Here is a 27,381-nt window from a genome sequence, read left to right on the forward strand (position 1 = left end):
AACAACAAAACATTAAGATGCTTTTAAAAAAAAAAAGCATCTCTTGTTTTCCTATTTTAAAGATTTCCTCGTAAAATTCATACCACCCATTATGCACTTTAATATTTCTCAACTGGTGAGAAGAAGCATCGTTTTGGTAATGGGAGGGCTGGTTTTAAATTGCATTGTAATTACTGACCCACCCTGAGCCTCCTTAAAGCTTATGCAAACCATATTGAAGGTAAATACCTCTTTTGTGAACGGAAATGACTACGGAAAGCTGACCGCTGAGCCCTACAAAGAATAACGTTTCTCCATAGACACTTGAGACTTGAGCCGTGCAGGAAAAATCAACGACACACTGAATAAGGATTTAATTTAAGATGATTGATTTAGATAATATGAATATAAAGTATCTGCTGGTCTGAAGCCAGTCAAAAATCACACATTCTAGGGTCTGATTCAAATATATGCTTTCATTTACACCACAAATGACTTTTTCAGGCTTTATACCTGCAGGGTGGTAAATTGATGACAGAGAGCTACAGGTGGGCCTGAAATCCTTGGGTAGAAGCTTTTTATCCCAGCAGCTACAGCACACCTGGGATCAGTCTGGCAGCTTTTCTGTGCAGGCCTGCTGTTAATCTCCACTGTTTTTGACAGTATGGATTTGGCCTTGGTCAGTGGTCACCTATTTCAGCTTCAGAGAAACACGCTAAGCTAGACCAACACTGTCATCTAGTGGGGAAATGAGGAGCTATCTCTTCCAATAAAATGTGTGCAGTATAATAAGCTTGTAAAGCTGTATGACCACACTGTGGTTATCTGTGATAAGCAGTTAAGAAGCTGACCTTTTACTGTTTTACAAGCTTGAGGTCTGTATTACTGCCATGTTCACATAGCTGTATTGAAGTGTTTATTTTTAGGGGTTGTTAACTTGACCATATTTGCCATGGATTGCATGGGATTGCAATAATTAGATTACTGACTCAATGATTAAGGATGAACAAATACATAAAATAACCTATTCTCAGTTTAATATTGCAGTAAGTTATCATTCAGACTGGTTTGCATGGAAAACTCTGCAATATAGCATGCATATCAGCTAAAATTAGCTAATTAAACCTGGAAAAGGCATTAAATTATTTATGAGGTCTAGTGGCGTGCAGTAATGGAAGTTTTGATATGATCCCATGCCAAGTAAAAACCGTACCACCGTAGCCAATACTTATACTTCCAACCTAACCTGGCTCATGCTGGGAGAGCAGCATGTCATCAGGGAGGATGTTTAATATATATTCAAATTCTGAACACATTTTAATGACCACGAAATCACTGTGATTTTTACTTTTGAGTCGCAATTCCGTGGCCTGCATACTAAACTTAGAAGATAAAAATAAATGATTATCCTATCGCACTGATATTGATGTGATACCAGCACCAACACTGGTACTATCATAATTTGGATTGATTCGCCCGACTCTAAAGAGCGCCACACTCTGTGGCTGTGCTAGCACCTCGGTACACAGCAGTACTCTCATCCAAATACATTCAAAATCCAAATACTAGTATTCTTTCTGCTTATAATGTTAATTGTGGCTCCTATCTAACAGCAGTTTAGCATGCTAATTTTGCTAGCTAACACAAACAAGGTGTGTCATGTAAGAAAAAAAATCGAATGTGTAGCCTTTAGAGGTGATCCAGGGGTTCATCGTTGTACTGGATTTTGCAAAAGCCCGATAGTTTCAAGAAATTTTCCTAAAATAAAAGAATGACAGCTCACCATGGCTATAACAATTATTAGAACTAGAAGAGGACTGATTGTTCAATAGTGACTAACTACTGTAGTGTTTTGCTAGCATAGCTAGCATTATAGGCTACTTTATCAGTCGCAAGCCAAAGGAACTTTGGTTCCCTGATACCACACAGGTCATAAAACACAACAGATTTCCAATTATCCTGATTTAGTGTCTTCGTGTTTTGCAAAAATTGCAACAATTCTTTCCTTTTTATAAGCATATATTGAACATCTTGCAATGGAGGAAATACTAGAACACCTAAAGTTTTCCTGGAATTGATTACAGATTTATTAGCCCATTATTTACTATCATATGCTTGACTTCAACCCTTACCATCATCCACTTCCAGCTCACTGGATTACAAATAATTGAGAAAGCATCTCTGTAGCCTTGGGTGGCATTGTTGTAGCTGTACAATTTATTAGCTAATCAGCAAGACAGTGCCAGATTCTGCTGCTCATGAATATCAGGGTGGAATGAAAACCAGAACATGAGCTTTCATTAGAGAGTTTTGACTCTTTCAGTCGCTCTACATCTTCAGAACACACATAGAGTTCAAATGGGAACTCCCAAGCACTTCCAGCTGGCAACACTTTGGGATAATGATGCTGGATTCCACACAAATGAAGGGTCTAAATACCACCAGAGAGGCACCTGAACCACCTCCTTAATGCACAGACATGCATACATGTATGACTTCCAAGTCATAGCTTCTCTCTGTGGGTTAATCACACATGCACTACATACCAAGTGGGAAAGCCAATTTCCCACCGTCATTCCTGACAGTCACTGCTGTCAAATGTAAGCAGCTAACCCCCAAGAAATCCCACATCAAGTCAACAGCATCCCCCCACAGAGCACACATCCTTTGAGTCTTCAGCAGCGCAGATTGGGTTACAGCTGATTCCAAGCTGCGACCTCAAGGTATCCTCATTTAAAAACTCTCTGTGGTTGAGTCATCAGTGTGAGCTCGGAAGAGGCCACCTTCGGCGGCGTAACGTCAAAATGATGGATGGGACAATAATACCGGTAGAAGAGCTATTGATAGCTCTCTTTCCTTAATGTTGACATGTTGATATTCACACCCCATGCACTATGTGTTACATGGGCAAAGAGAGGGCCTGCACTCATGCACACACAGTGGACAAGGACATGATGGTATTATACCCATTAATATCACTTCCGTTCCCACTTAGGTCTTCGGGTCTTGAAGTGACAGTTGAGCCCTGGGCAAGTGAGTGTGCGAGATGTATACCACGATACCAAGCCGCTGTCTTGACTTCAGTTGAGCTGGCAGAGGGAAAGTAAACATGCGAGGTTCCCCAAGAGGCTGCTGTTGTAATTGGGGGTGTGCTAAAAGGGGCTCGAGTTGTTTATTTTTTTTATTTTTGACCCTAATTGCTCCACATTATTGTTTAACAACAGTTGAGATTGCTGAAAGTCTAGATAAGGGGCATAATCTGTTTAAGGTTCTGCTCCATTCACTTCCACGTGAGCTAATTACACTTAATAATTTAAGTATTTAAAGGTTATATAGACAAATGTGAGCCAACACTTCCTGAGAGACTGAAAACTCAACCAAGCAACAACCTTTTGGGCTAAAAAATGAAGTTAAAAGGCTTGACGCTAGCTTCAGGAGTAGCATGTTTTTATTTAACTCGCCTGTTTAAACTGTATTAAGGCTTTGAGTGAAAATTGGGTGCTATGTTATCTTGTTCAGCACTACGTTTTGGATAAGTTATTTCAGAGTGAAAACAGGACATCAACATCCTTGCAACTAGGAAAATTTGGTGGTTTTACTGTGTTTGCATTGGATATTCTCACATTTGGCAACCATTTACAAATAGATGCGATATTTTTGATTGCAGTTGTTTGAGTTGATGCATATTTTAGCAATAAGGGACTCATCTCAACTGGTTTTCAGCTGGTTGCATTGTGTATTCTAGTTATATTTCTATATTGCTATTTCATTTTGCATTTAAATTGACATCCTGTAGCATCTATGTCACTATTTATATAACTGAATCAAGTGTACAAGGTTATTGAGTATGTAGATGGCAACAGATTTGCAGTTTTTGCTTATTTATTGCAGATTCACTCCATTAACAAAAACAGATTGCGTCTAATTTGCAACCTGAGCTCATTCAATCAAGACTGACTGTGCGTTATCCCCATTTTATTTCCATCTTGATGCATGAAAGTCCATTTGAAGACAGCAACTGACTGCGAGTGGTTGCAGACCTGGATTCTACGGTGGCCCTGAGAGGTCAAATGCACTGCCTAATAGCACACATGTATCTATAGTATTATATGACTGATGTGATTAAAACACACGTTATCTTATGTCTGTTCCTGCTCATAGTTCAGATGAATCCTCAGCTTCTTTTAAGTGCGCCTGAGTGCAATTATTCACATGCTTTGGTTTCTGTTACATCACTTCGTCTCCCCAAAACACTTTTTTGTGTTTCATTTTTTTCCATTTCCATTGTGTTTCATTCAACTTTTGCTGTGCTTCGTGTGCTTTTGTGGCATTTTTTCTATTTGCTGGTGTTTTCTTAAGTTGCTGTGCATTAAACCTCTCAGAATCCCGTCTTAGAAACAACCATTTCAAAGGCAACTCGATCCGAAGTTCATGTGCACACGGTTGAGCTAATTTAGTCGTGCTGCACTCTCCAACCAATTTGTGTCTGTAGCCTTAAAGGTACTGACACAGTTTAAACATTCACATCCTGTTTTTGCTCAGAAAATTAGCATCCCATTTATTGTCACAGTAAAATACACATCCCAGTTATTAACCACTCCGGATAGCTAGAACTAATGTTAGCTGATAGCATCCTTCTTGTCCAAATATGATAATTTCTTTAAACATTCTTGTTTAAAAAACAAACAAAAAAAAAAAACAATTGTAGAAACCAAAATGCCAAACTGAGGGTTTCAAAATATCAGCAAAAAATTGAGTGGGTGACGTCACAGTGCCTTTGTGCATCTTTAAAACACAGTCTGTGGGTTCTACAGATATTGAAAGGTCAGTGACAGCTCATAAGTTCTGCATGTTAAAAAGTTTCTTACACCCACATTTTCTTCTATAGGCCAGCAGGGGTGAACTCCTCAGGTCCTTAGTAAACAGTTTCCTATGTCCTATATTTAAATTTAAAGTATTAATAAATACAACATTATGTTCATTTTTTAATATAAATTATCGTCTTCTTGTGTATCCAACAGAATGATAAAGCTTTGTGGGGCCTAACTTGCGACTGATAACTTATAGTATGAGCAAAGAGTTCCCCTTTGTGCTCATGACGTCTGCTTTTAAAAACTAACAGTGAAAACGCTCACCTCAAGGATTAAAAAATAAGACTTTGCAAATCAGTCAGTGTTAACAGAGTGACTTTATCTGTGATTAAGTGCCAACAGAAGATTTCATTACATTCTGGTGAGTTTCCTTGTGTAGCTATAGTGAAAAAAAGATGGGAAAATCAGTAAATGAAAGATAAATAATCCAAACAATTAAATAATATGGCAATGTGATCTCTTTAATTCAACACCTTATCTGAACCTATAACACAGCACAAAGAAATCCTGACATGAAATGATAGTATTTTTTCTTTGTGTATTTTACTTTATTTCAGCTGTGAGCTACAGACGGTTAAAAATGTGTCGTCACGCTGAAACCTGTTTGATTAGTCAAAAACGTTAATAATGATGTTCGGTACTGGGTTAGTTCATATATAATGCTGCTTACTTGGGTAACTGAAAGAAACAGCCCTAATCTTAACGGTAACACTTGTTTTCATGCTAAGGCATACATGTCTCCACGGTGGCCGCGCCAGCTGATCCAGTTATGTTACATCGTGGAAATGCTTTCTTGCTTACTGCCATACAAACAACCGCATCTTTTTTGTCTCAGAAAATCACGAGGCTGATAAAACGTCAATAAAGATGTACCTGGTGGAAATCCACTCAACTCACCAGCTTAATTAGTGACATGACTGGGTATCATGTTCACGATATCTTGCTCTGAGGTAATGCAGAGCCGCCACTAGAACCCCGTGATAAGGAAAATGTTCAGTACTATAGCGCCACCTAAGTGCGAGTTGCGTTTATGTACTTTGAGGCATGTGGCAGATTTTTTTTTTTAAAAAAAGGCACAGGTTATTAGTCTGACTGAGTATTACACGGTATTCGCCACAAGAGGGAGGCCCGTCTCCACTGAAAGCCAATTGGGGGTTTCCCCTCTGTATAAGGTAAGCATCTCTCCTTGCGCCCGACAGCAGGGGTGCCAAAAAATGAAGCGAGGAAACAGTCGGAGGCTGACATTTTCTCCAGGGTGTCCGCCACAGGGAACCTAGTGCCGAGAGCCCCCGGGCTTGGAACAGACAGACGGGGTTGTTTTGCAGACACAATCAGCAGACTGATCCAAGTGCAACAACTAAAGGACCGAGGAGAGCTCCCCGCTTGAATCCCATCTGACAGCAAGTGAGTGTGTTGCCTGTGGTTAGTCTTGCTTTCTTTCATTCTGTCTTTAACGCAGTCCAGCCTCTCCCACTTGTAACTGCAGAGATAATCTGCCTAGATCACTGGCTGGATGGTGGAGCTTCTTTATTTCACAGGAATGCGTCAAAATTGTCCCCTCTCTCAAATAAAACGCGTGAACATGGACTGTACTGTCCCCGTGTAAACAGAAACGCTAGCAGCAAAATGCCCCTGCTTGTTTTTTTCCCCCTTTTAACAAACCAAAGAGTTTGAGTATTTTGTGTTTCAGACAGTTTGTTGGATCAATTGATGAAGGCCTGCTGTGTTTGTGTCAGCTTCTCTCCATTTGCTGCCCTACTTTCTCAAACGTTTAGCACTAAACTCAAGTATTTTAATTCAAAACATTGGAAATATTTGAAGTGCCTGTATCGATGTTCAATCTGCAAATCTGAGAGATTTTAATAAGACTGGGATAGAAATACATCCGAAATATTAAGATTTACTACAAGATCCCATTTAGAAGCTTAACTCTTGGGGAGTTATTTGGAAAGGGAGTGGAGACAAACGACCTGAGATTAAGAACTAAATTGCTCTTATATAAATACATAATTAAAGTACTAACCGCTGAACAGAAGCAGTCAGATAAACCTTTGTATTTTAGGTTTTCTGAGTGGAAACAAATCGAAAAATCCCGATATTCTGTCTCCACTGCACGGCTCCCCTGTATGCTTGCCCTTGCTCGTCACTTACTTTCATCAGACTTCATTAATTTTAGCCCACTTTCTGAGCCGTTTTCCCCTTTGTGTTTAAATTCATTAACTGATTTGAGTAATTTCCTTTCCCCCCCCTCTCCGTGTCCCATTGTGTTCACTGATACTGTTAATTAGTATTGGCTGCAGGTGTGCTCCGTGGGCGTAACGCGCTCGCACGCGCACGCGCACAGGGTTGGGGGTTAATGCCTATTAATTTTAATTATCCGCGGCTTTGAATTCGTGTTTGAACGGTCTTTGTTTGAGATGAATTACTGGATGAAGGCAGCGCGGTTCCGGGCCCGGGTCGGGCCAAGCTGGGCCATGCCGTGCTGTGCTGTTCCCCCCAGAGGATGGTACAGTAAATAGCCTACAGGAGGAATGTTGATCAGCTTACAGCGGGCCAGGAGGTTCTCGGGATTTGATCGACCGCGATGCTAATGATCGGCCTATCCACCGGTAGGCAGGCTGCACCTGCAATAACACGGAGAGCAACACGCGAGCTGTCGCCTATAAATTACCTGGAATTATGAAGTGAACTGCGGCCCGTCCTCGCGGTTCTGCCGGGCTGGTTTTACACGTGTAACACGTTATCCTCTGTGCTTACACTAAATGAACTCTGCCCAGAAGTCCCCACACGGCCTATTTTATTTGGCCGTTTTGTGTTAAACGTCAGCGGCTCTAATTGCCGTTACCTACGTCTGAGATACCTGCTTTAATTCTCAAATCCCCGAAAATCCATTTGCTCCCCCAGTGCGCCTTTAGGCACGCGCTCCCCAGACGGGCTGTATAAAATTGCCAGCACTCATCACGACAGACCGCATGCTCTTTAAAGTCACATGAAGGCAGTTAATGAGTTAATGCGATGCTGTCATAGCCGAGGGCGCAGGTCCACATTTTCTCTGCCAGAACGAGCCTCTTTTTACACAAGCGCACAACAGGCAGTCCTGGTGTGTTTGATTCCATGTTACTATTATTAATAAAGGGGGAAAAAGTCGGTGCCTCGACGCAAATAAATCCCGCGTGTGCTGGACTGTTATTGGGATTAATAAGTCACAACATTCTGCATCTGCCTCTTGTTTGTTTGGCCCCCGCTAACCCCTGACTCTGTTTCAACAGGTTCAGCGTTGTGCGCTCATTACGACCTCCATATGGCTGCCTGTGAACACAGCCCAGCACGGAGCGTTTAGAGCAGGCAGCAGAGTAACTGTCGGTCCGTAAAGTGGCGGAGATGTATTTGTTGTAAAAGTGAGGCCGTGGAATGAAATCAAATGATATAAGTGGTAGTTTAGTCACACGTGTTTTTCTTCGCGCATATTTATTTCTTTTATTAATTGGGTGCCTCTTCAAATTACAGGAAAAATGAAACTTCAGTTATCCAAATACTGTGCGCTATTGGATATGCAGATCTCTCTCTCACGCTCTCTCTCGCTCGCTCTCTCTCTCCCTCGCCCTCTCTCTCTCTCTCTCTCGGGTGCGCTCTTGCTCTCTTGGTTTTGGGGGAAATCTGGGTTTGATTTTAACGGGGAGTAGCCTAACCCGGGCTCTCTTTACATATGGATGTACTGGACGCTCTTCAGTCGCTCTGAGCTTCGGACGCGGATGGGTTCGGTGGTCCGTCTCTCCTCCCGCCGATATCTTCTCACTTGTGCTTAACTATTTTTAAAAGGAGACGAACGTGAGAAAGTACGCGTCACTTTTCCCCCTCGTTTGGAGAGGACGGTTTTTGACGGAGCACGAAGCTTAATGCTAAGGTGGATCTCTCGCTTGTAGGACGTCTTTTAAAAGTACAAAGTCAGCGGCTCTGACGTCTTGTGACACTGGGGTAAGTTTATAATTTGCGGCTCACCGTGCCTGTTTGTTCCACACACCCGGCGTGTGCGCGTCTTTGCGGAGAGCAGATCTCAATTTTACGCACCGCTTATTTTCCTAGTAAGTGACTCACGGCGCTTGCTGTGACGGGCTGTCCAGACCTGCTATTTGTTTTAAACGCAGGCAATGACTGTTATTACCGCATTACAGACTGAGGTCGTGTAAGTTTCGGGTTGCTGAATCACCGGGACGCGCTGGATCAGAGCGGCGGACATCACGAACAGGTGTCAGCCTCCACGGTTTACACCTGGCCCACGTGTCGCCGCAAAGCAAAAACTACAATGTCAGCCCGTGCCGAGGTGCAAGAGGTGAGCTATATGAAAGCTAGCTTGCATGCAACAGCTTCCAGGTTCGGGCACTGGCGCGTAATCGGTGCATTGGCCGCTTCTAATATTACCCCCTTTTCCGTTCGACGCCACCACGTGCAACTTGGGGTTAAAAAAAGGGACATTTATGCATTAAAAATGTTTAAATTAAGACACAGTAGCTCGTTTGGAGAAATAACTTGTCTTTATTATTAAAGGTCAGGAAAATCTCTCTAAATCAGGGGTGGCAAACATAAGCCCCAGGGGCAAGAATCGGCCGCCCAAGACTCCAATCCGGCCCACTTGATGGTTTTGGAAAATGTGTAGGAAGACTTGAATATATGACTTTTAACCGTCTTTTTACAAGTTTTGTAGCCATTTTTTTTTTTTTTTTTTTTTTTTTTACTGATCCAGACCTTCCACATTACCATTCATACTACACCAAAGTAAATAAATAATAGATTTCTATCATTTTAAACATTACTGCTACACAGAATTTAAGCCCAAAGAGTCGTGCTGACAGATTTCATTCATTTACTACAGCAGCATTTCTTTATCATGTAGAAATGCTGTTGAAATTTGACTTTTTATATATATATTAAAATCTCTCTGGGTTTAAATGTGTAGTTAAGCTTCTGCACACTGACAGAAAGGGGAGTTTTACTGGTCCAGCCCACATAAGATCAAAGTAACGTGTATGTGGTCCGTGATGTAAAATTAATTTCATACCCGTGCTTCTAACTCTAAATAGCAACTGATGATAATACATTTTTGCACTTAAGTCCACTTCCTGTCAGGGTGTGATGGGAAACAATAGCCTTGACAATACTGATGAGGTTCACCCTCCCCGAGCTCATCCACTCCTCTGCTCTCAAGCAGCTACAAGCCTGGAAGCGAAAGCGAGAATCCCATACCGATGGCTTATCTTAACTGCTTCAATAGACTTAAAGTATGCCCCTATTGCGCTCTGAAACAGTGTCAGCCACTTGACCTACTTCTCACTCTCGCTGCAAACGCCTGGAATCGATGCACGATGAGGGCCTCTGAAACCTCGCCGCTCGCCAAGGTCAGAAAGAATGTGAAATGTCAAGTCGAAGCCAGAGGAAAGCAGGGGGAGTTGAATGCATCTGAAGCGAAGGGCTGTTCATCTGGAGTGCAGCCACCGCTTCCCTGTTTTCGCAAATTAATCATCATTATTTAATTGCATCACACCCTGCTTCCATCAGTGACAGAGCGAGGGAGGTAGAGCCAGGAGCAGCTGAAGGCACATGATGTGGAGGCTAATCCAGAGCAACATAGTGCAGATTTTTATTAACTCCTTAAAGTGCGGCTGGATGGAGATGGTTAAAGCTGCAGCAACATAAGCAGACTGTTTTCTTCTGCCTTGAAGAGCAGGATTCCTCTGGATCTTGGCTCCGTCCACCTGAGCGAGTAAAGTCAACACTTCCACTATATTTTTCCTTCTGTGGCTTCAGCAGTTTGACGAGAGCGGGAAAGTAATGCTATATCTGTTTCTCCTAGTCGCATACACTGCTCTGTTTTTGCTGTGTGTAACTTCATCCCCCTTGCTTGAGTCAAGCATTCGAATAAACGGTGCAGGCTGATTAATTAATAAGGTCTGCTCAACCACGAGCCTGTGGGAGAGGCTATCATTGAACTCACGATGCAGCTGTTTGTCAGGAGCTAAAATATCAAACTCTGGTAGCTACAGGGATAAAACACAAGATCCAAGAATTAGAGTTTGATTTCAATCCATGAAGAATTGATATATTCTGTTTCCAACCTTGCATTTATATGCAGCCCATGAGCTGAATATGGTGTGACAGAGTACCCACATTACATGCACTCACTCAGGCAGCATCTGTCTCCACTTCAGAGGTGAGAATGAAGTTGAAATACTATCTTGACTGCTGACTTAATTGCCTGTGTGATATCTCTCTGAGTGACAAATTAGGTGTTTGTACTTGCTTACCTTCTCTGTTAAAATACCCATCATTCATCAGCGTGATACCCAAGATGGCTCTCGCTGTGGGAAGAGGACCCAGAGGCAGAGATTCACATTTTATCCCACCACTTCCTGCACCATGCTAGGCCTGCGTTTGCTAGCTGCAGATTTCATCCAGATGCAGAGTGATGTGTATACATGCGTGTGTGTGTGTGTGTGTGTGTGTGTGTGAGGTCCACATGCGTATATCTGGCCCCACTTATTTCCTATCAGTATACTTATCTGACTTGGATACACACAGACACATCCGTAGTGATGGAAAAGTGTTAGTGCCTTTACACTCTGACCTCTGACCTGTGGGCAACCCCCCCACAGAAATCCCCCTGGGGTGTAGTAACATCGCCCTCAAGGGAGAATGAATAAAGATGGAGATGGAGAGGAAAGAACAGGAAGAGGTGAAGCAGGCTTGTCTGAGTCACAAGCTTTGGCATCCGATAAAGTGTCTTGTAAATACGACTTGTTTGTCAAGGAGTGTGTTTAATGAACGCAACCTTCGGAGTATTTCAAGGACTTAATAAAACGATTTGCACCCCCCTTGAAGTTCAAAGTAGGTCCGTGCTTTTGGCTGTGGTGGGGTAGAGGTTGCTCTTATGCAATGGAAAAAAAAAAGAGAGAAAAAGAGACCGTTTTTCCTGTTAGGGGGGCTTTTTGGGAAAACCGCGGCTCTGCCTACCGCAGCCAACCTTCAAAGGGTTTTAAAGGAGCGTTCACCTCTCTTCTCCTTAAATCCTTCCATGCCTCTGAACGAGTTACTTCCTCTCATACCCAGAAACGGCTCACCTGCCTCTCAAGCTGCGGTCTGGGTTGTGCTTATGTCCATGGGAAATGTTCCATAGGGCAGCCCTCCGGTCCAACCGCTTCCTGAAAACACCACACTTTGGGAAGTTCAGCATTTCTCACATGTCTGTATTATCGCTGTAATCCTGCTACTTGATAGCTTTCATCCACTGTTAAAGGAATTTGTTAGTCTGCCCGCCATCGCAGGTCCAAGGATATCATCCATCTTTCTCGCTCTCTTTCTCTCAAGTGCATCTTGACAGCACATGTAGGGGAAATATTTCTTGTATTTGAAAACAGATCACAGCGTGACATAGGTGGCTATAAATTTTTGGACGTCGGTCCTTGTACTCCAAACTCTTTTACCCTTCAGCTAAAATTCCAGAAGAAGAGTTTTTCCTCGTGGGAGCTTCATGGAGATTTTTTTTTTTTTTTCAAGAAAAATGGTTCCACATCCTGTAACACAACATACTTATGTTCAGAATTATCCATGATCCATTTGGCTGTGACTCAAATAGATTCAGAGTTTGTCACTGCTAACTCAGATACTTTATTTTGTAGTGTCATTTAAGGTTAACCTTTCTGTATGATTTAGTCTTAAAATCAGTTATTTTATCACAGATGTTTGGTTTGTGTCACTCACTAAATGTTTTTAAAAAAGAAGGTCAAAAATAAAAAAAAAGTATTTAAATGCATCATATTTTATTAGATTTTTTTAACTGTAGAGCTCATACTCGTCTTCACCCTACTTACTGTGTTTTCTTCTCGCTTTTTATGAGTGCAGTCACATTTAAAAGTGCAGCAGAAAACACATGAGTTGGATGTGTAGAGGCTCTAAGTTGGAAAAACAACTAAAACCAAAGGTCTTGTGTATTCATTTGATGTGTATTTTTGCCTGTTTCTGTTCTCACAGTTTAACCCTCTTTAATCCCGTGTAAATTGATGAGTAATGCCTAAAACTTTCTGCCTGCTCATGTCCTCTCCACTCCCTTACACTTCTCGTTTTCTCACTGAGAGCAGGCTCACCTCACTGAACCCTCTTTTTAACAGACAAAAATATACAACAAGGTGTCCTATCAGCATTTTTCTTGACTTTTTGCACTAAATACAAGGATCAGCAGCTCAGTACAGCTTCCCGTCCAGAGTCTGTGAGAGCCGTCTTAACTTGTCCGTCTGTCGTCTCTCCTCCTGTTTGGTTCTGGATCAGGTTCTGTTGATTTAAAGAACTGCTGTCAGACTCGGGGCCGGCGGTGTGGGCTGGGCCAAAGAAGCTGCTGCATTCCTCTGCTGGGCGTTCAGGGTTTCTCCCTGCGGTGTCTCTTTCTGTCAGATAGAAAGGTAGAGAATATTTTTTTTTCACTTGGATGTTTTATGATCCTCTGTGGATCTGCCTGCTGCGTCTCGAGCCACACAGACACTTTGAAACCACTTTGTGTTATCGTAGAAACAGCCGGTACTATCTCATGAACTCGAGTTTACAGGAGTTTGATATAGCAGTAAGGTGATTGTGAGTTGTTTTGAAGGTTGGAATTGGAGGATTTGTCACATTATACACACACACACACACACACACACACCCTCTGAGGAGACACTTTGAAAATTTGTTAGTGATCCCCGTGCTAATGATGCCCTCAGCTGTGAGAGTTTACCCCCATCCTTTCTTCAGCCCTCCCCCCTGCCTCTTCAGTGCCTAATGAATGCTAGTGAGGTACTCAGACTTTCCTTCACCCTCACGTACGTACACACAAACACACACACACACACACAAATGGTAGGATCTTCATGACCGTGGAGACGGACATCATTAAGTGGGATTCAGGCTGCTAATATCTGACCTCTGTTACCTGAAACCTGTCAGTCATGTTGATTGGTCTGGACAGGTTTGTTTACCTTTCAGGTGTGTGTGTGTGTGTGTGTGTGTGTGTGTGTGTGTTTGTCTGTGGGTGCAAAGTGGACAGGGATGTGATTCATGATTAATCTGAACTCTCATTTATGGCTGGTTCCATTTTCTCAAATATATAAATTTATGTTATTCTTTCATAAATGACCTCAATTAATAGTTTATAGGTGTGGCACAAAAGCTAAAATAAACCTTGTGAAACGTGACTACTTCCTGAAATCTGAAAGAGAACACTAGTAATTGATAAATGGATAAGATTCAGGGGATGGAGTAGATGTAGGGGATTCCTGACCTTGTTGCTTTCCTATCCGGAGGTGTAATATTCATACAGTGTATCTTTCCATGCTGATAATGAGAATGGAGGTGGCCCTGTTGTTAGCCTATTAAAAATCCCATCATGATTCCGGGCAGCCGGTAATAACCCCATTAGGGATTACTATACAGCAGGCTGGAGGGTTAGCAGGGTACCAATTTGGACCCCAGCTTGCTGTCATCTGAGACGGTCGTCGCAGAAGGCCTCCATTCAGTCCCACTTTGAGTGCAGCCAGCACACCGTCCCTGCAGAACAGCAGGAACGGCTCCCAGTTGGGATACAAAGTGGCTCAGCTGGTCCCTCTCCTATCCTCACCTCCCCTGGCGCCCTCCTTTTCACCCAAGCCAAATAAAGCCTCTCAGCCACTTCTGTTTTCCTAATCTGTGAACTCTGACAGAGGCACCCACGCTTGAAAGAGAGACAACTCAACATGGGATGATCTCCCGGTGACAGCGAGAAGCTGAAAAAACGTTCCCTGGAATGTCTCCGCTGAAACCACCAGACCACCCTGTCATCTTCCTGTTCTTCTCTTCCTCCCTTTCTCTCTCGTCTGTCTTCCTGGATTTCTGCTCCCTCTATTCGTCACCCACATCTCTTTAATCTAATTTCCTTTCCCATTGCCCCTCATCATCAGCCTTCCTTAATTGGGCTCTCACTGGTTTGATTTTTAAACCGCTGGATCTGTTCCGACTGCCAAATGGCCTGAGTAATTTTTATGGCGAGGAAAAACATGCTATGCAGGGGGAGAGCGAGGGCTTTCACTCTAAAAGCCCCATATTATTTTCATTCTTTTGTTTCCAAAGGAGGCCATATTACTAATAAGCAAATAATTTAACACTGCCACAGCCCAGGATTTGGGATCATAGCATGTTTGCACATTCAGGATTTTCCTTGCCATTAAGCCACAGAGGAATGTTGTTGTGGCAATTTGCCTAATATGCAGTTTGTATTTATCACCGCACTTCGACCAGCTAATCAATTTAAAATTACTTTTTTTTTTTTCTCTTCTCACTGAAATGATGCCGGTAGGTTTGCAAGCAGGCCAACTTTAATGTGAAATGCAAAAGCGTAGCTATTATTGGAGATCAACATGGGAAGCAATACATTACCCTCAGGTTAAATGTAACATCTTTACGCTCAAATGTAATTAATTAGTGAGCTTGGGCAACGTGGCAGCCAGATTTTCTAACACTTAAACAGAGCCAGGATAACTGCTACACTCACTGAGTGGTTTTAATCTTCTCATTTAACTCTTGGCAAGAATCATAATGTAAAAATATTGCATGCATGATTTTATTTTCTCCTACAACAATAAGAATATCTCTTTACTAGAACAATGTAAGCAAATCTGCAGGTTTTTTGTTTTTTTTTCTTTCTTTAAAAGCTGCAGCCTCTGCTCGCTAACCCAACATTTCTGTGTGGGATTCGTCGTCTTAATCAGAAAGACTGAGACACTGGACTGCAGCTGTTGCTACTTTAACCACATTTAATGAGAGGCTAAATCTTTCCCACTGAGGGGAAGTCGTAGCTTGTTAAACACACGGCCAAAGCTAAAGGCAGATAACTTTTTGCTGAAACAGATTCTTAGTATTTAAAAGGTCAACCTGCTACACCTCAGTGCTGATGTCATAGCAGAGATTAAAGATACCAAAAGGCTGATTTTAGTGGAAGTGAGATAAGTCTCTCGTGTTTAATAAATACTGATTTTTACCACAGTACTTCTGTTTCTGATTGTCTCCCAATTGTGCGCGCTGGCATCTGTTTCGGAGGACGGACTGAGTGGAATTAAACAGCCGTGTCACTGTACCGTCTCTGTTTAACCTACACGCTCGTCTGCCAGACGCGCCTGACAGCACCAGACCCTGGAAGAGTCTCCCGGCAGGCACATGGGCCGCACCATATTTAGTCATCCAAAGTCCAGACACAGACCCGTGCAGTCCTCTACCTTAATCTGTCTCCCCTCCATTGCGCCCTCTCTCAATTTTTATGTCCTTCCCTCAACTCCCTCCCTCCATCTCTGTCACTTTCCCTCTTTCTCCTACTGCTCCCATTCATCTCTGTCCTTGCTTGCCCTCCCTCCAGTCATTTCTGCTTTATCACTGTCGTGCCCCTCACTGCTTCTCTCCTTCCCGTGTCCCTTTTCTTTCTTACCTACCAGAACTCTTATGTATGATTATGCCATCTATTTTTCTCTCGTCTGCTGTCCACCCACCAACTCTTTCTAAACATGCCCATAAAATCTTCAATCCTGTGATAATTTCTAGACCTTTTTCCTATTTTGTTTCCACTCCTATTTCCTCTCTCCTTCAGCGGCTCCCCACAGTTTATTTTCCCAGATGAGCATGCTGCTGATGGAAGCCCGGCCTGGATGCTAATGAGTTGCTAATTCTATCGGCCGCCTCTCTGCGCCCTCCCCACTGGGTGTCAAGCCCACCAGCCTTACCATGACCGGTCTTTTGATTGAGTACTTTTGGTTGATGAACTCCCGTCTGCATAACCACTTTAACCTCCCTGACCACAGACACATGCAACCTATCTGTGTCCTTATCTATCCTGCCAAGACCAGTCATTAATGAGCAGACCCATCCTCTCAATCCACTGTGCATAGTGTAAGAGGAAATGTGTTGTTTTTATTCTTATGCTGAGGTCTTTAAGTTGCCTAGAAGATTGTTTCTGAATGTCTGCTTCAGAGCTCAGATGTGTTAGGATGTATTTCCCTATACTCATATATAGGGAAATTCCCACTATAGCACTTTATACTAAATCCTACAACTTATGCTGTCGTGTCCCAAAAGTTCTCTGTAATTTTTCTGAACTTTTTATTTGAAGTAGTGATGCATACATACAATAGGTACAGAAGGACAACAGAGTACGATTTGGTATGTTTAAAGAAAGAGACAAATACACTGTGTTTTGTAGTATAAGATCATAGTATATTTTAATTAAAAGTACCTTTAAGGTATTTTTGAAAGTGCATCTTTTTACATTGTAATTACGCATTAATGTGCTTAAGTTACTGTATTTAAAGGTGGTGATACTTTGTGTCATTCAAAAAGGGCATGTGTTTCAGACCTGAAAAGGTTTTTTTGTTTTGTTTTGTTTTTTGGTCTAGTAAACAAAAGTAAATAACATAAATTTACTTCATTTTTAACAACATAGATTAATTAACAGCAATGTAAACTTTTACGCATATGGTTAAATTCAATGCTAAACAAATATTAAAGACAAGTCTTCTTAAATCTTTAGTTATATTCTGAAAAGCAGAAAATAATGGACTGAATAACTAATGTTAAAACCAAATAGAACAAAAAGACGAGTTGGGGATTTTATTTGATTTAAATCAGGTCTTTAAAATGAAAGACTGATTTAGTTCCTGAAATGCCAATTAGTAAAAAAGTAAACACAACATGCATCTACTACAGTTTCCACCTCAAACTATGTAATTTCACTTTAAGATAGGGGCATTAGGATACTCTATAATACAGCCCACAACCCTTTATAATACTGTGTAGATACTGCATTTCCCTTCTGACATTGTATGTTTAAATAGAAAAACACCTGTATGATATTTTATCTCCTTTTTAAATACTCTAAATGTACCTGTTACTTTAAAATTATTAACAGCATACTTTTCTTTAAGAGTGAAAACTGTATCCAGTGTTCTCCTGCATGTATCCATAACACACACATACTGAAAATAAAAAACCTAAATCTAAAGAAATTACCTGCTTAATGTTGCTAAAATTAACACCACACAGGTTACACTCTGTAATGCATGACAGAGGTTGCTATCGATATTCATCACATTAATTTTTCTAATGCTCTGAACCTTGCTTGAGAATCAGCTGAATGGACATGTTTAAGCACAGAATAGGCGTCCTATTTATTAGGACACTCGAGTGTTTTTTTTTTTTTTTGGTTGTTTGTTTTGTTTTTTTGAGGATTTCTATGGACCACATACACAAAAAATTACTTTTTTTTTTTTGATTGGCCACAGATGCAGCTTTTTGTTCTACGAAGATGAAGAACGATTCTGTAGTATAAGAAAGAGTGTGCGGGTAGAAGGAGGTGGATGTGATGCATTGTAATTGAATTTAAACGGTTGGGGTACCTTCCCAACCCCTCCACTGTCACTTTTAAAGTGAGGCTCTTCTAGACTTGACATCCAGGGAAGTAAAAAAGGGATTAAGGAAAAAGAAACCTCAGGCCATATACATCTCTTTCTATTGTCTGCTTTCTTTGCTCTGGGGCTTTTTCTTCTTGTGCCCCTCGATCTTTCTCGGGGACCAAGAGGCCTCTCGTCTAGCTCTGAGCTTATGAAAGATGCCAACCAGGTACCTGTCTTGACCCATAGATTTAGAAAGGCCTGAAAAGTGTCTCACAGACTCAGTTCTTTTAAAGTGGAGATTATTTCTCAAATACCCATCACTTTTGGTGAATTTTCTGGTTCAGTGAATAAACACAACGTTGCCTTCTTTGCGGTCAGCACTGTGTCACAATAGTGTTGCAACAGTTGATTCCTGTAAAATTCCTCAAAAATTAGCAAGTAACTACAGCCTGGTCTTCGTATGTAGAATCCACCCCCCGTCTTTTTTTTTTTTTTTTTTTTTCCTTCTAGCACCAGCGCTTGCAGCAGTGCTTTGACCAGGGTCACACACGGTTCACTGCTCTGCCGCACCACCAGGGATTATGGGGTGACTTCTGCCATGCTGCTCAAGCATGACCAGAAAGCTTGGCCAGTTTTGACCTGAATAGCGTAGGACTCGAGTAGTGAATGAGAGGCCGGCATTGAAATTCAGGATGCAGCTACTTGCAGCCACTTATGTCTCTCTTTAAATGGTCACATTCTTTCTCTTGGGCCCCTCATCTGTCTGATCCTTTGACAGGCTTTCAGTCAATGAAAACATTCACTTGTGGCCGTACAACGTAAAAGATTTTATTTAATTTCCTTTATAAGGAGAAGTATAATTTGGTTTTAAAGATACACAACATTGGGGTTTTTTGTTTGCTTGTTTTTTATGCAGTACATCAATGCCACTTTCCATTTTCTATCCTGTTATGGTAAAATATGTCGATGACATTGACCCTTGTGTTTATTTCTCTCTCTTACAGGAAAGGCTCTGGTCAGCCTGAAGTGAAGGGTCACTGAGCTCAGACACTCTTCTTCCACTGACTCACAAATTACACACTCACGGGGGGGGGAGTCACACACTGACACATCAGTGCAACGACGCAGACACTCAGTTTACACACTTGGGCAAACACACATACCCTCATCCTTGCACATAGACATCCAAACACAGGCCCCTTGAGCAGGATGAGGGAACCTTGGAGGTACCTGCTGGGCCTGTGCCTCCTGGCATGCTCAACCTTCACCCACAGTGCCGCTAATCCCTTCGCAGGACAGCAGACTCCTCCAGACCCCTGCTATGATGACACCGGTGCAGCACGCCGGTGTATCCCTGAGTTTATCAATGCTGCCTTCGGCAAGGAGGTGATGGTTTCCAGCGTGTGTGGCCGACCTCCCTCCCGTTCCTGTAGCGTGGTGGAGCGGGGCGACGAGCGGCCTTCTGTACGCACGTGCCAAATCTGTGATGCAGCCGACCCTCGCCGTGCCCACCCGGCTTCCTACCTCACTGACCTCAACTCGGCCCACAACCTCACCTGCTGGCAGTCGGAGAATCTGAACACCTCGCCGTACAATGTGACTCTCACCCTTTCGCTGGGTAAAAAATTTGAGATTACCTACGTCAGCCTGCAGTTTTGTTCACCACGACCCGAGTCCCTGGCCATATACAAAAGCATGGACTATGGCAAAAGCTGGATGCCCTACCAGTTCTACTCCTCGCAGTGCCGCCGCATGTACAACCGACCCAACAAAGCAACCATCACCAAGCAGAATGAGCAGGAAGCTCTTTGCACAGATGGTCACACTGACCTTTATCCGCTGTCTGGAGGGCTTATAGCTTTCAGCACTCTGGATGGACGGCCTTCTGGTAAAGATTTTGACAATAGCCCAGTTCTTCAGGACTGGGTCACCGTCACTGATATCCGTGTGGTCTTTAGCCGGCCGCAGATGCCCCGGGAGTTGGTACTAGGGGCCGGAGGCAACACTGGAGGGAGGGATGATGACCCCATGGCAGTGACGTCAACACTCCCAACTTATTTCTATGCAGTGGGAGACTTCCAGGTGGGCGGGAGGTGTAAGTGCAACGGCCATGCCTCACGCTGTCTGAAAGACAAGGAAGGTAAACTGGTGTGTGACTGCAAACACAACACGGAGGGACCTGAATGTGACCGCTGCAAGCCCTTTCACTATGACCGACCTTGGCAGAGGGCCAATGCTCGCGAGGCCAATGAATGTCTGCGTAAGTCTCTCTTCTTATCTGTCATCCATTATGTGCTTTTAACCATGTTTTAGTTTGTCTGCTCTAGATATCTCGCGGATATAATCTGGATATTGCATGGTATCATTACTTCAGGTTGCAGACAATCATAAAAAAGTCTGAATTTGAACAACACTGTGGCGCAAAAATCAATGCAACAGTGGCTGCATCTAAAGTTTTGATTGCGTGTCTTAGCTGAGCAGATGAAAATTAGGAAATGCCTGAAAATGTCAATGTTTGTTTATTTTGTTGCGTCTTTTCACGGCATAGTTATTTTCAGGACGCGAGCTGAATTGAGAGGGCACCAAAAATGATTTTATACAGAAGCAACACAGAGAAAGAGCGAGCTGTAGAAAAGGATAAATATGACTCGGAAGACCCGTGTTTGACTGTCATATGAGTAATTAATAATGTTGCCAGAACATTATGTTGTTTATACAGGTGAAGAGTTGTGCACTGACAACTTTGGCAATGTCTCTCAAAACACAAGCCCATACGTTCCTTTCATTTCTCATCAGCCTCTTGCATTTACTGTTCCAGTAGAGAAAAACAGGGCTACTGCACTCAACTACATCCTGAACTTGTCTATTTAAAAAAAGAAAAAAATGTTTTGCACAAGCACGTCTAAACAGTGGATGACAACAGCTCGACTCATTGGCACACGGCTACGGCTAAGACATCCAAGAATGTTATTTGGCAGCGTTTGCCGTCACCTCACGACACACTCAGTAAAAGTCATCCAGACATGCTCTGAAAGCATGCCAAGAAAAATCATGGCAATTTCTGTGGCAATTTTTGTAATGTAAGTGGATTACCTTTGTATAGGATTAGGCCTTTCTATGACACCAATTTTATGGCTGTACAAAGGTCTTGCTTACATGTCACATTAGTGATGTTTTTATCAGGATTCATCCTCTAATGTGTGGCTGTTTCTGTGGTGGTTACACATATATTTTTTTACAGCATTCTTCTGTTGGTGTGAATAGACTTATATTGAACTCAATTCAGGTCAATTTTGCTTGTCATAAAAATGTGTTAGCATAGGAAAATAAAACCATATTAGAAACCACTGTCCCTGCTTTAACCTTTATGAAACAGGAGCAGAACATTGAAAAACACAGTATATTTTTCTAACATGTTGTAATTGCCCTGTGAGCTGGCCTGAGTTCATATTTAGCATTGAACAGAGCCAGATCTGTTTAAAGGGGACAGAGAGTGACAGAGCCAGAGAAGCGAGGCCGTTCTAGCCTTAGACTGGACTTAGAACTGACACGGGAGATTTCAACCTTTTGGCTTTTCCTCCTCGACGCCCTCGCTTTCTCAGCTCACAGATGCAGGCACACATACACCTAACCCCTTTCTGTAACAATATCCTGTCAATCCCTGAGTGATTTCACCCTCGTACTTTTGCGCACGCCCTCTTTCAAATGTCCCGTAGCCGTTTGTGAAGTGTTACGCCCGCTTTCCGTAGATCTCATCTCTGTGGGATTGATATGTCACTTTTACCCAGAAGTTCTGGCCTAAACAGCCCAGCTCCACCGGCCAACTACGATGACCTAATCCCGGTGTTGATACAGGGCAGTTAAAGGTCTTTGCTAGTCGCACGCTATACCTGATCACACATCCTGATCTGCCAACAAACCAGTCCCAGTTGTCCCTAATTTCACGTTCCACAAGCTTTTTTTTTTTTTTTTTTTTTTTTTTCACATCCTATTCCACTGGAACCACTTCCAAAATATTCTTAAAGTAGCAGGAGAGCCCTTTAAAGAGGCTCCTCAGTCAGTGTATAAATAAAGCCCCTTAAGAAAAAAAAATGCTGCCGTGCCTTGTCGATTTCTCTGCTTGCTTTTCTTTTTGAGACGTTATACAAACTGATGGGGGGGGGGGCTACAGGGTGAGCCCTGAGGCATGCTGCTGTGGCAGTGAGGTGTAGGTATTTAGACTGAGAAACTGTAAGAGTGGTAAGTTACATAGCGGAGGAGTCCCTTAGGTGTCATAAGAGGTCCTGGGGTTGTTTGGGTTTGGAGGGAGAGTCTGAAAGGTCACGATCCTCTGTGCAGGGGTGACGGAGTTAAGCTGATTGGGAGGTGGTTTGTGGGTAATGAGGAATTCAGAGTGGGCAGATTTAGAGCCACATCAAAAGTTGTTTTGCACCCTGCCACTGAAGCCAAGTCGGCTCTTGAGAAATTATGTGCCTCTCGGCTGATTTTTACCCTTTCAAGTTCCTTTAAAACGTTGTGCAAGGTTTTGGTCTTATCAGTCTTGACTTAAATCTTAACATGCACAACATGAACATCGCCTCTAACAGAAGTTGGGTTTTGCTAAATGTTCGACATGCCCCGCACCAGGATTTCTGTCTGTGCTCTTGGCAAACTCTCATAGCGTCTCCAGACACAAGCCATGCGCACACACGCCCATCTGCCGCCTCCCTCTCTATGAATCCTGCCTCGAGACATTGGTTTACAAATCCCTGCTGTAGTAGTCGGAGAGGGCAGCCTCGTAAAGGATTGTGTCTGTTTGTATTGAGGGAGACATGATGGAAAAATCTGTGATTTATCTGCTCGGTGTCCGAGCCACAGGAGAGAATAAGGAAACAGATGGATAAGAGCTATTTGGTTAGTGGTTGTGATGGAGTGTGGGCTTTTCTGCTGGCGTGGCCAGTCTCATAATGTAAATACTTTATGTTAACTTAAAAATATGAGACACTAGATCATGCCATAAATTGAATCTGCCAAAGTCGCACCGTAAGATGAAGAGCCCTCTTGTGGAGTCAACGACAATGTGGCATCCTGAGTAGATGATAATTTATGGTCTCGTAGCTCTCTGCTCTTGGCTGTGTCCACAGCCGTCTCGGCCCTGTTTGGCTGCAACAACAAGCTGCTCTATTCTCCAGCCCTTCCTCTCCCTCATTTGTACTCAACCTGCAGGAAGTCCAGAGCACTGCTGGGACGCTACGAGCTCGGGGCCAGACACCATCCATTCCCCAGTGGCCCACCGAGCCAGATCTGCTTCCAGTGTTGAGCCAGGCGCGCTGGTATGCATTAAACAGGGAAGTCATTTAAAGACTGATTGAACTGCTGTTTCGACTGATTTGCCAGAAATGCAGGTGAGCTGCGGTTAGCAGCGAAAGCTGAGTGTTTCTGCTCTGCTGACGTCTTTGGGCGTGGTGTTGAATGTTTTGAGTAGGAAATTTGACACACTGGGTCCACAGAGGGAATGAATGATATGGTATTCTTCTTTTTTTCTGCACAAGAGGGTTTAATTTTGAAATTAAACAACCAATCAGTCAAAGACCTTTTCACTGTAGACTCTCGTTATACCTCAGGCCATGTCATCACCTGAAGGAAATCCCACAAATTAGTTATTACCTCTGAAAAAAGTTATTAGCTGTTATATAATACGTAGATGCTATTAGATCATGTCTGCTTCACTAATGAAACAGTGGTCTTATTAAATTGTGACTTTTACAGCGGAAGAGGAAGGAGAAGCAGAACGGACAGATTTTTGCGAGTCTTGTCGCAAACCCTCTCAAGCTTTTCGGGGGGCTTGTGGCTTTTTGTGGGCTCAGCTTATGTTTTTTGGAAACTATTAGCTGGAATTAGGGGGACATTGACAGATGGGTTTCTTAGGGAGAGCAGTGTGATCCAGCAGCGGTGTCAAAGCAAGAGGCCGGCCAGCAACACATGCTCAGAACCATTACTCTGATGAAGCTTTCAGAGCTGGAAACTCTGAAAGACCACAGAAGCGCAAATTCGCTGCTTTTTTTTCCTCTTTTTTTATATCTCTTTTTCCACCTCTTCATTTCTCTCACTGACAAGGGGCAGATGGTTATTCAATCCTTATTAGAATTTCAAAATAGGCCTCCATCCTTTCACAGCACCCCTCCTCCTCCTCGTCCGCCTTCACCTCCGCCAAGGCCAAGCAGAGGTCAGGCCCGCGTTCCAGTCATGGAGCAGATTCACTTTTTAGAAACTTACTTGTTAGAAATGACCTCATTCTTAAACATCCCACACATGAAAGCATGGCACAGTATGTGTGAAGATGCATCAACGCATGATTTCACAGATGAGCAACGTTTGTGTGCTTTTATTTTGAAATGAAAAGCTAACATCACCAGAGCACTTGGTACCCTAAAATGGTACAACATGGTCAGCTGAACTTTTTTAAAAAAAATTATTATTCTTTAAATCTGACTATAGAGGCCATTATGAAATGAATCTTAGTAAGATGCTAAATATAGATGGCTAAGGATGTATGTTCGTTCCATTTTCCTAATTTCACTAAGTGACCTCCGCTGCCTTTGCCATGGAGGCAAACGGGGAAACGACACTTCAGTTACTTTTGTTTGTATGTGTGCTTGTTGATGGGGCGTGGGGGTTGGTGAGCAAAGGAAAGTGATTTTTTATTTTTATTTTTTTAAAGAAACCTCCTGTGCTTTCAAATAATTACACAGCCGCAGAATGTTGTTTTTAAAATCATGCCTCTGGGGTAGTTAGCGTGAGACACGAGAGTTATGGTATGGCGAGGCCAACAAACATAACATTAGGCCTCTGAATTTTGTTTTGGTGGGGTGCGCGCGCTTTAAGAATTTGAAGCAGGCGCGGCAGGACAGCAGGATTTGGTCACTTTGACTGTAAGCTTTGCTCTTTGCTTTTATTCCCTCTGTCAGTATTGCAGCTTTGGTTCGTGGCCAACCCGCAAGGGACTGATGCATTTCTCATTCGGCAAAGCCACCCATAAAGGCTTCCTGGCAAGAATGAAGCGTGGTTAAACAAACGTTCAGGACAGCAAAGTGTCAAATAACAGCGCTTAATGTCAGCCGGGTTAAAATGCTGGATGCTCTGCGGCTGCCCGAGGCCAAGGGAGTGCACGTTAGTGTGCGTACGAATCTCCTCGCGTCTGTGCATGTGTGAGAGCCACATGTAATCTGGAAGTGTGATGTAGCATTTCATCCCGGTGCCAAAGCAAACTGGTGGAGCTGCAGTGTGTGTGCCCACCCTGCTTTCCCAGGCCCACATCAACTCTCTCCCACAGATGGTAGCAATCACCTCCTGAGGTGCCCTTCACCTCCAGCGCTGTCTTTGCTCTCTGTCCTCGTTGTAGCACGCTCTTCAGTATTCCCTCTTCTGCCTGGATAAACTCACGCCTGCTGTTTTGTATTTCATCTATTTCACCTCACTGATATCAGCCTCCTCCTTCTTCTATCGCTGAATTCGTCATTTCGTAATGTTTTTCCTCTTCATATGTTGTTGCAAGTGTTTGTGTTCTCTTGCCTGGAAAAAGAAGAAGAAAGAAGTAGTATTTTGGCTGCCAGCCGGTATTGCTGGTGGCAACAAGTTTCAGAGGGTATTAAAAGAAAATATGTTTTAGTTTGAGCTCCCTTTTAACAGGTTTTCATTCATGTCTATACCTGACTCAGACGGTGGGGAAAAAGACTGATCTAAGCAATCAGTCGCTGGCATCGTTTGCATTTTGTGTACTGCATTTGAAGTGAAGTCAAAAGAAGACTGCATCCATCTCCACTGAGGAAGTTCAGCCCATGAATATATCTTACAGACCGGATCTGTAAGTCAGCCTACCTCTGCTTCTCACTGCTGATTTAAACATCACTTTTACGACTCCAAAGCCGCTTCAAATGTTCAGCTATTATTGGGGTTTGAGCCACGGTTCTCCACCATTTCTGCTGTCATCTCTGGCCAAGGTGGTGAATTTTCACAGTATGTTCCATCTGTCACTTTCTATTTCTAACCCAAACAGGGCATCTCGTGCAATGCCCAGAGGCTACATCATGCATGTGTGTGCCAAGAGTCAAGGCAAAAAGTAAAAACTGCTGCACTTTACCTTGGTTCTTACTGATTCTCCATGATGATTTGATTGCACAACATCCTCTGCTGCTTCTCCTGATTGCATCTTATTGACTGTGACAAGGAAAAAAACAGCAAGTAAGAGACGGAAAGCAAAGGCAGCGGCAGGACAGAGATAACGATGTAGGGATGTGAAGTGGACCAGTGAGGGGGAACAGAGCTAAGGACTCAACTCTCCACTGACACCAGGCCCCCAACCTGGCAACCCTCCAGACTAATCTTGTTAAAATCTCTCCCTGCCTGATGCCATCAAGAGAGAGAAAGTGGAGATGCAGGAAAAAGGTGGACGAGAGCGAGGGCCAAGGCAGGAAACGAGCAAAGGAGAGACGAGCGACCAGCATTTGAGATGGGGTCTTATGAAAGTAAAAAGAGAGGAGGAGGGGTGGCAGAGGTATTAAGGGGACTCTTAAGTTCAAAAGGGCTCCTGAGAGCTTGCTCTTAAGCCGGCAGCGTGAGGCTAACCACAGAACCCATCAGAGGGAGGGGAAGTGTGAGACGTGGTATCATATCTGAAATTGAAAGATGTCTGTGTGTGTGTGTGGGGGGGGGGGGAAACAAATAGAGTTAATGTGGCTTTGTTACAGAGGCAGAAGCTCTTGCATACTGTACCGAGTGTGTAATGCACTCAGCCGGGTTTCCTGTTAGTCCTCAGCTCTGACTCTTTAAGTCATTGTCTCAGCTTGATGTCCACAGCTCATTAGAGTCTACAGATCCAGCAGAGCTTACATCTGCTTATGACTTTTATTTTTTTTACCCTCAGTCCATATTATTTTTTGGGCAGTTATTACCTCTTGAGGCACTTATCACTGGTGTGTGTGTGTGTGTGTGTGTGTGTGTGTGTGTGTGTGTGTGTGTGTGTGTCCACACTGTACACTGGCTTGGCTATAATAAGGAGCTAATTAACCGGGTGTTCCCCTTGGTGCCCTGAGCAGGTGGCTGGAGCAGCCAGGTGGAACTCG

At 43.1% G+C, this 27,381-nt stretch overlaps 1 protein-coding gene across 2 annotated transcripts in view; it reads left to right on the forward strand.

Moving 5' to 3' along the window:
- The first annotated feature begins 6,158 nt into the window (after window positions 1-6,158).
- ntn2 (netrin 2) overlaps window positions 6,159-27,381 on the forward strand; it is a 41,426-nt gene continuing 20,203 nt past the window's right edge. The window contains exons 1-2 of one of the 2 annotated variants that reach the window (XM_063482054.1): window positions 6,159-6,254; window positions 19,285-20,540. In XM_063482054.1, coding sequence (XP_063338124.1) covers window positions 19,490-20,540 — 1,051 coding nt within the window. In that variant the 5' untranslated portion in view covers window positions 6,159-6,254; window positions 19,285-19,489. Of the gene's footprint in view, window positions 6,255-8,747; window positions 8,826-19,284; window positions 20,541-27,381 lie in introns of those variants that run through there. The other variant, XM_063482053.1, reaches the window with a different exon arrangement.

The sequence above is a fragment of the Pelmatolapia mariae genome, linkage group LG8, assembly GCF_036321145.2.
Source record: "Pelmatolapia mariae isolate MD_Pm_ZW linkage group LG8, Pm_UMD_F_2, whole genome shotgun sequence".
NCBI lineage: Eukaryota > Metazoa > Chordata > Actinopteri > Cichliformes > Cichlidae > Pelmatolapia > Pelmatolapia mariae.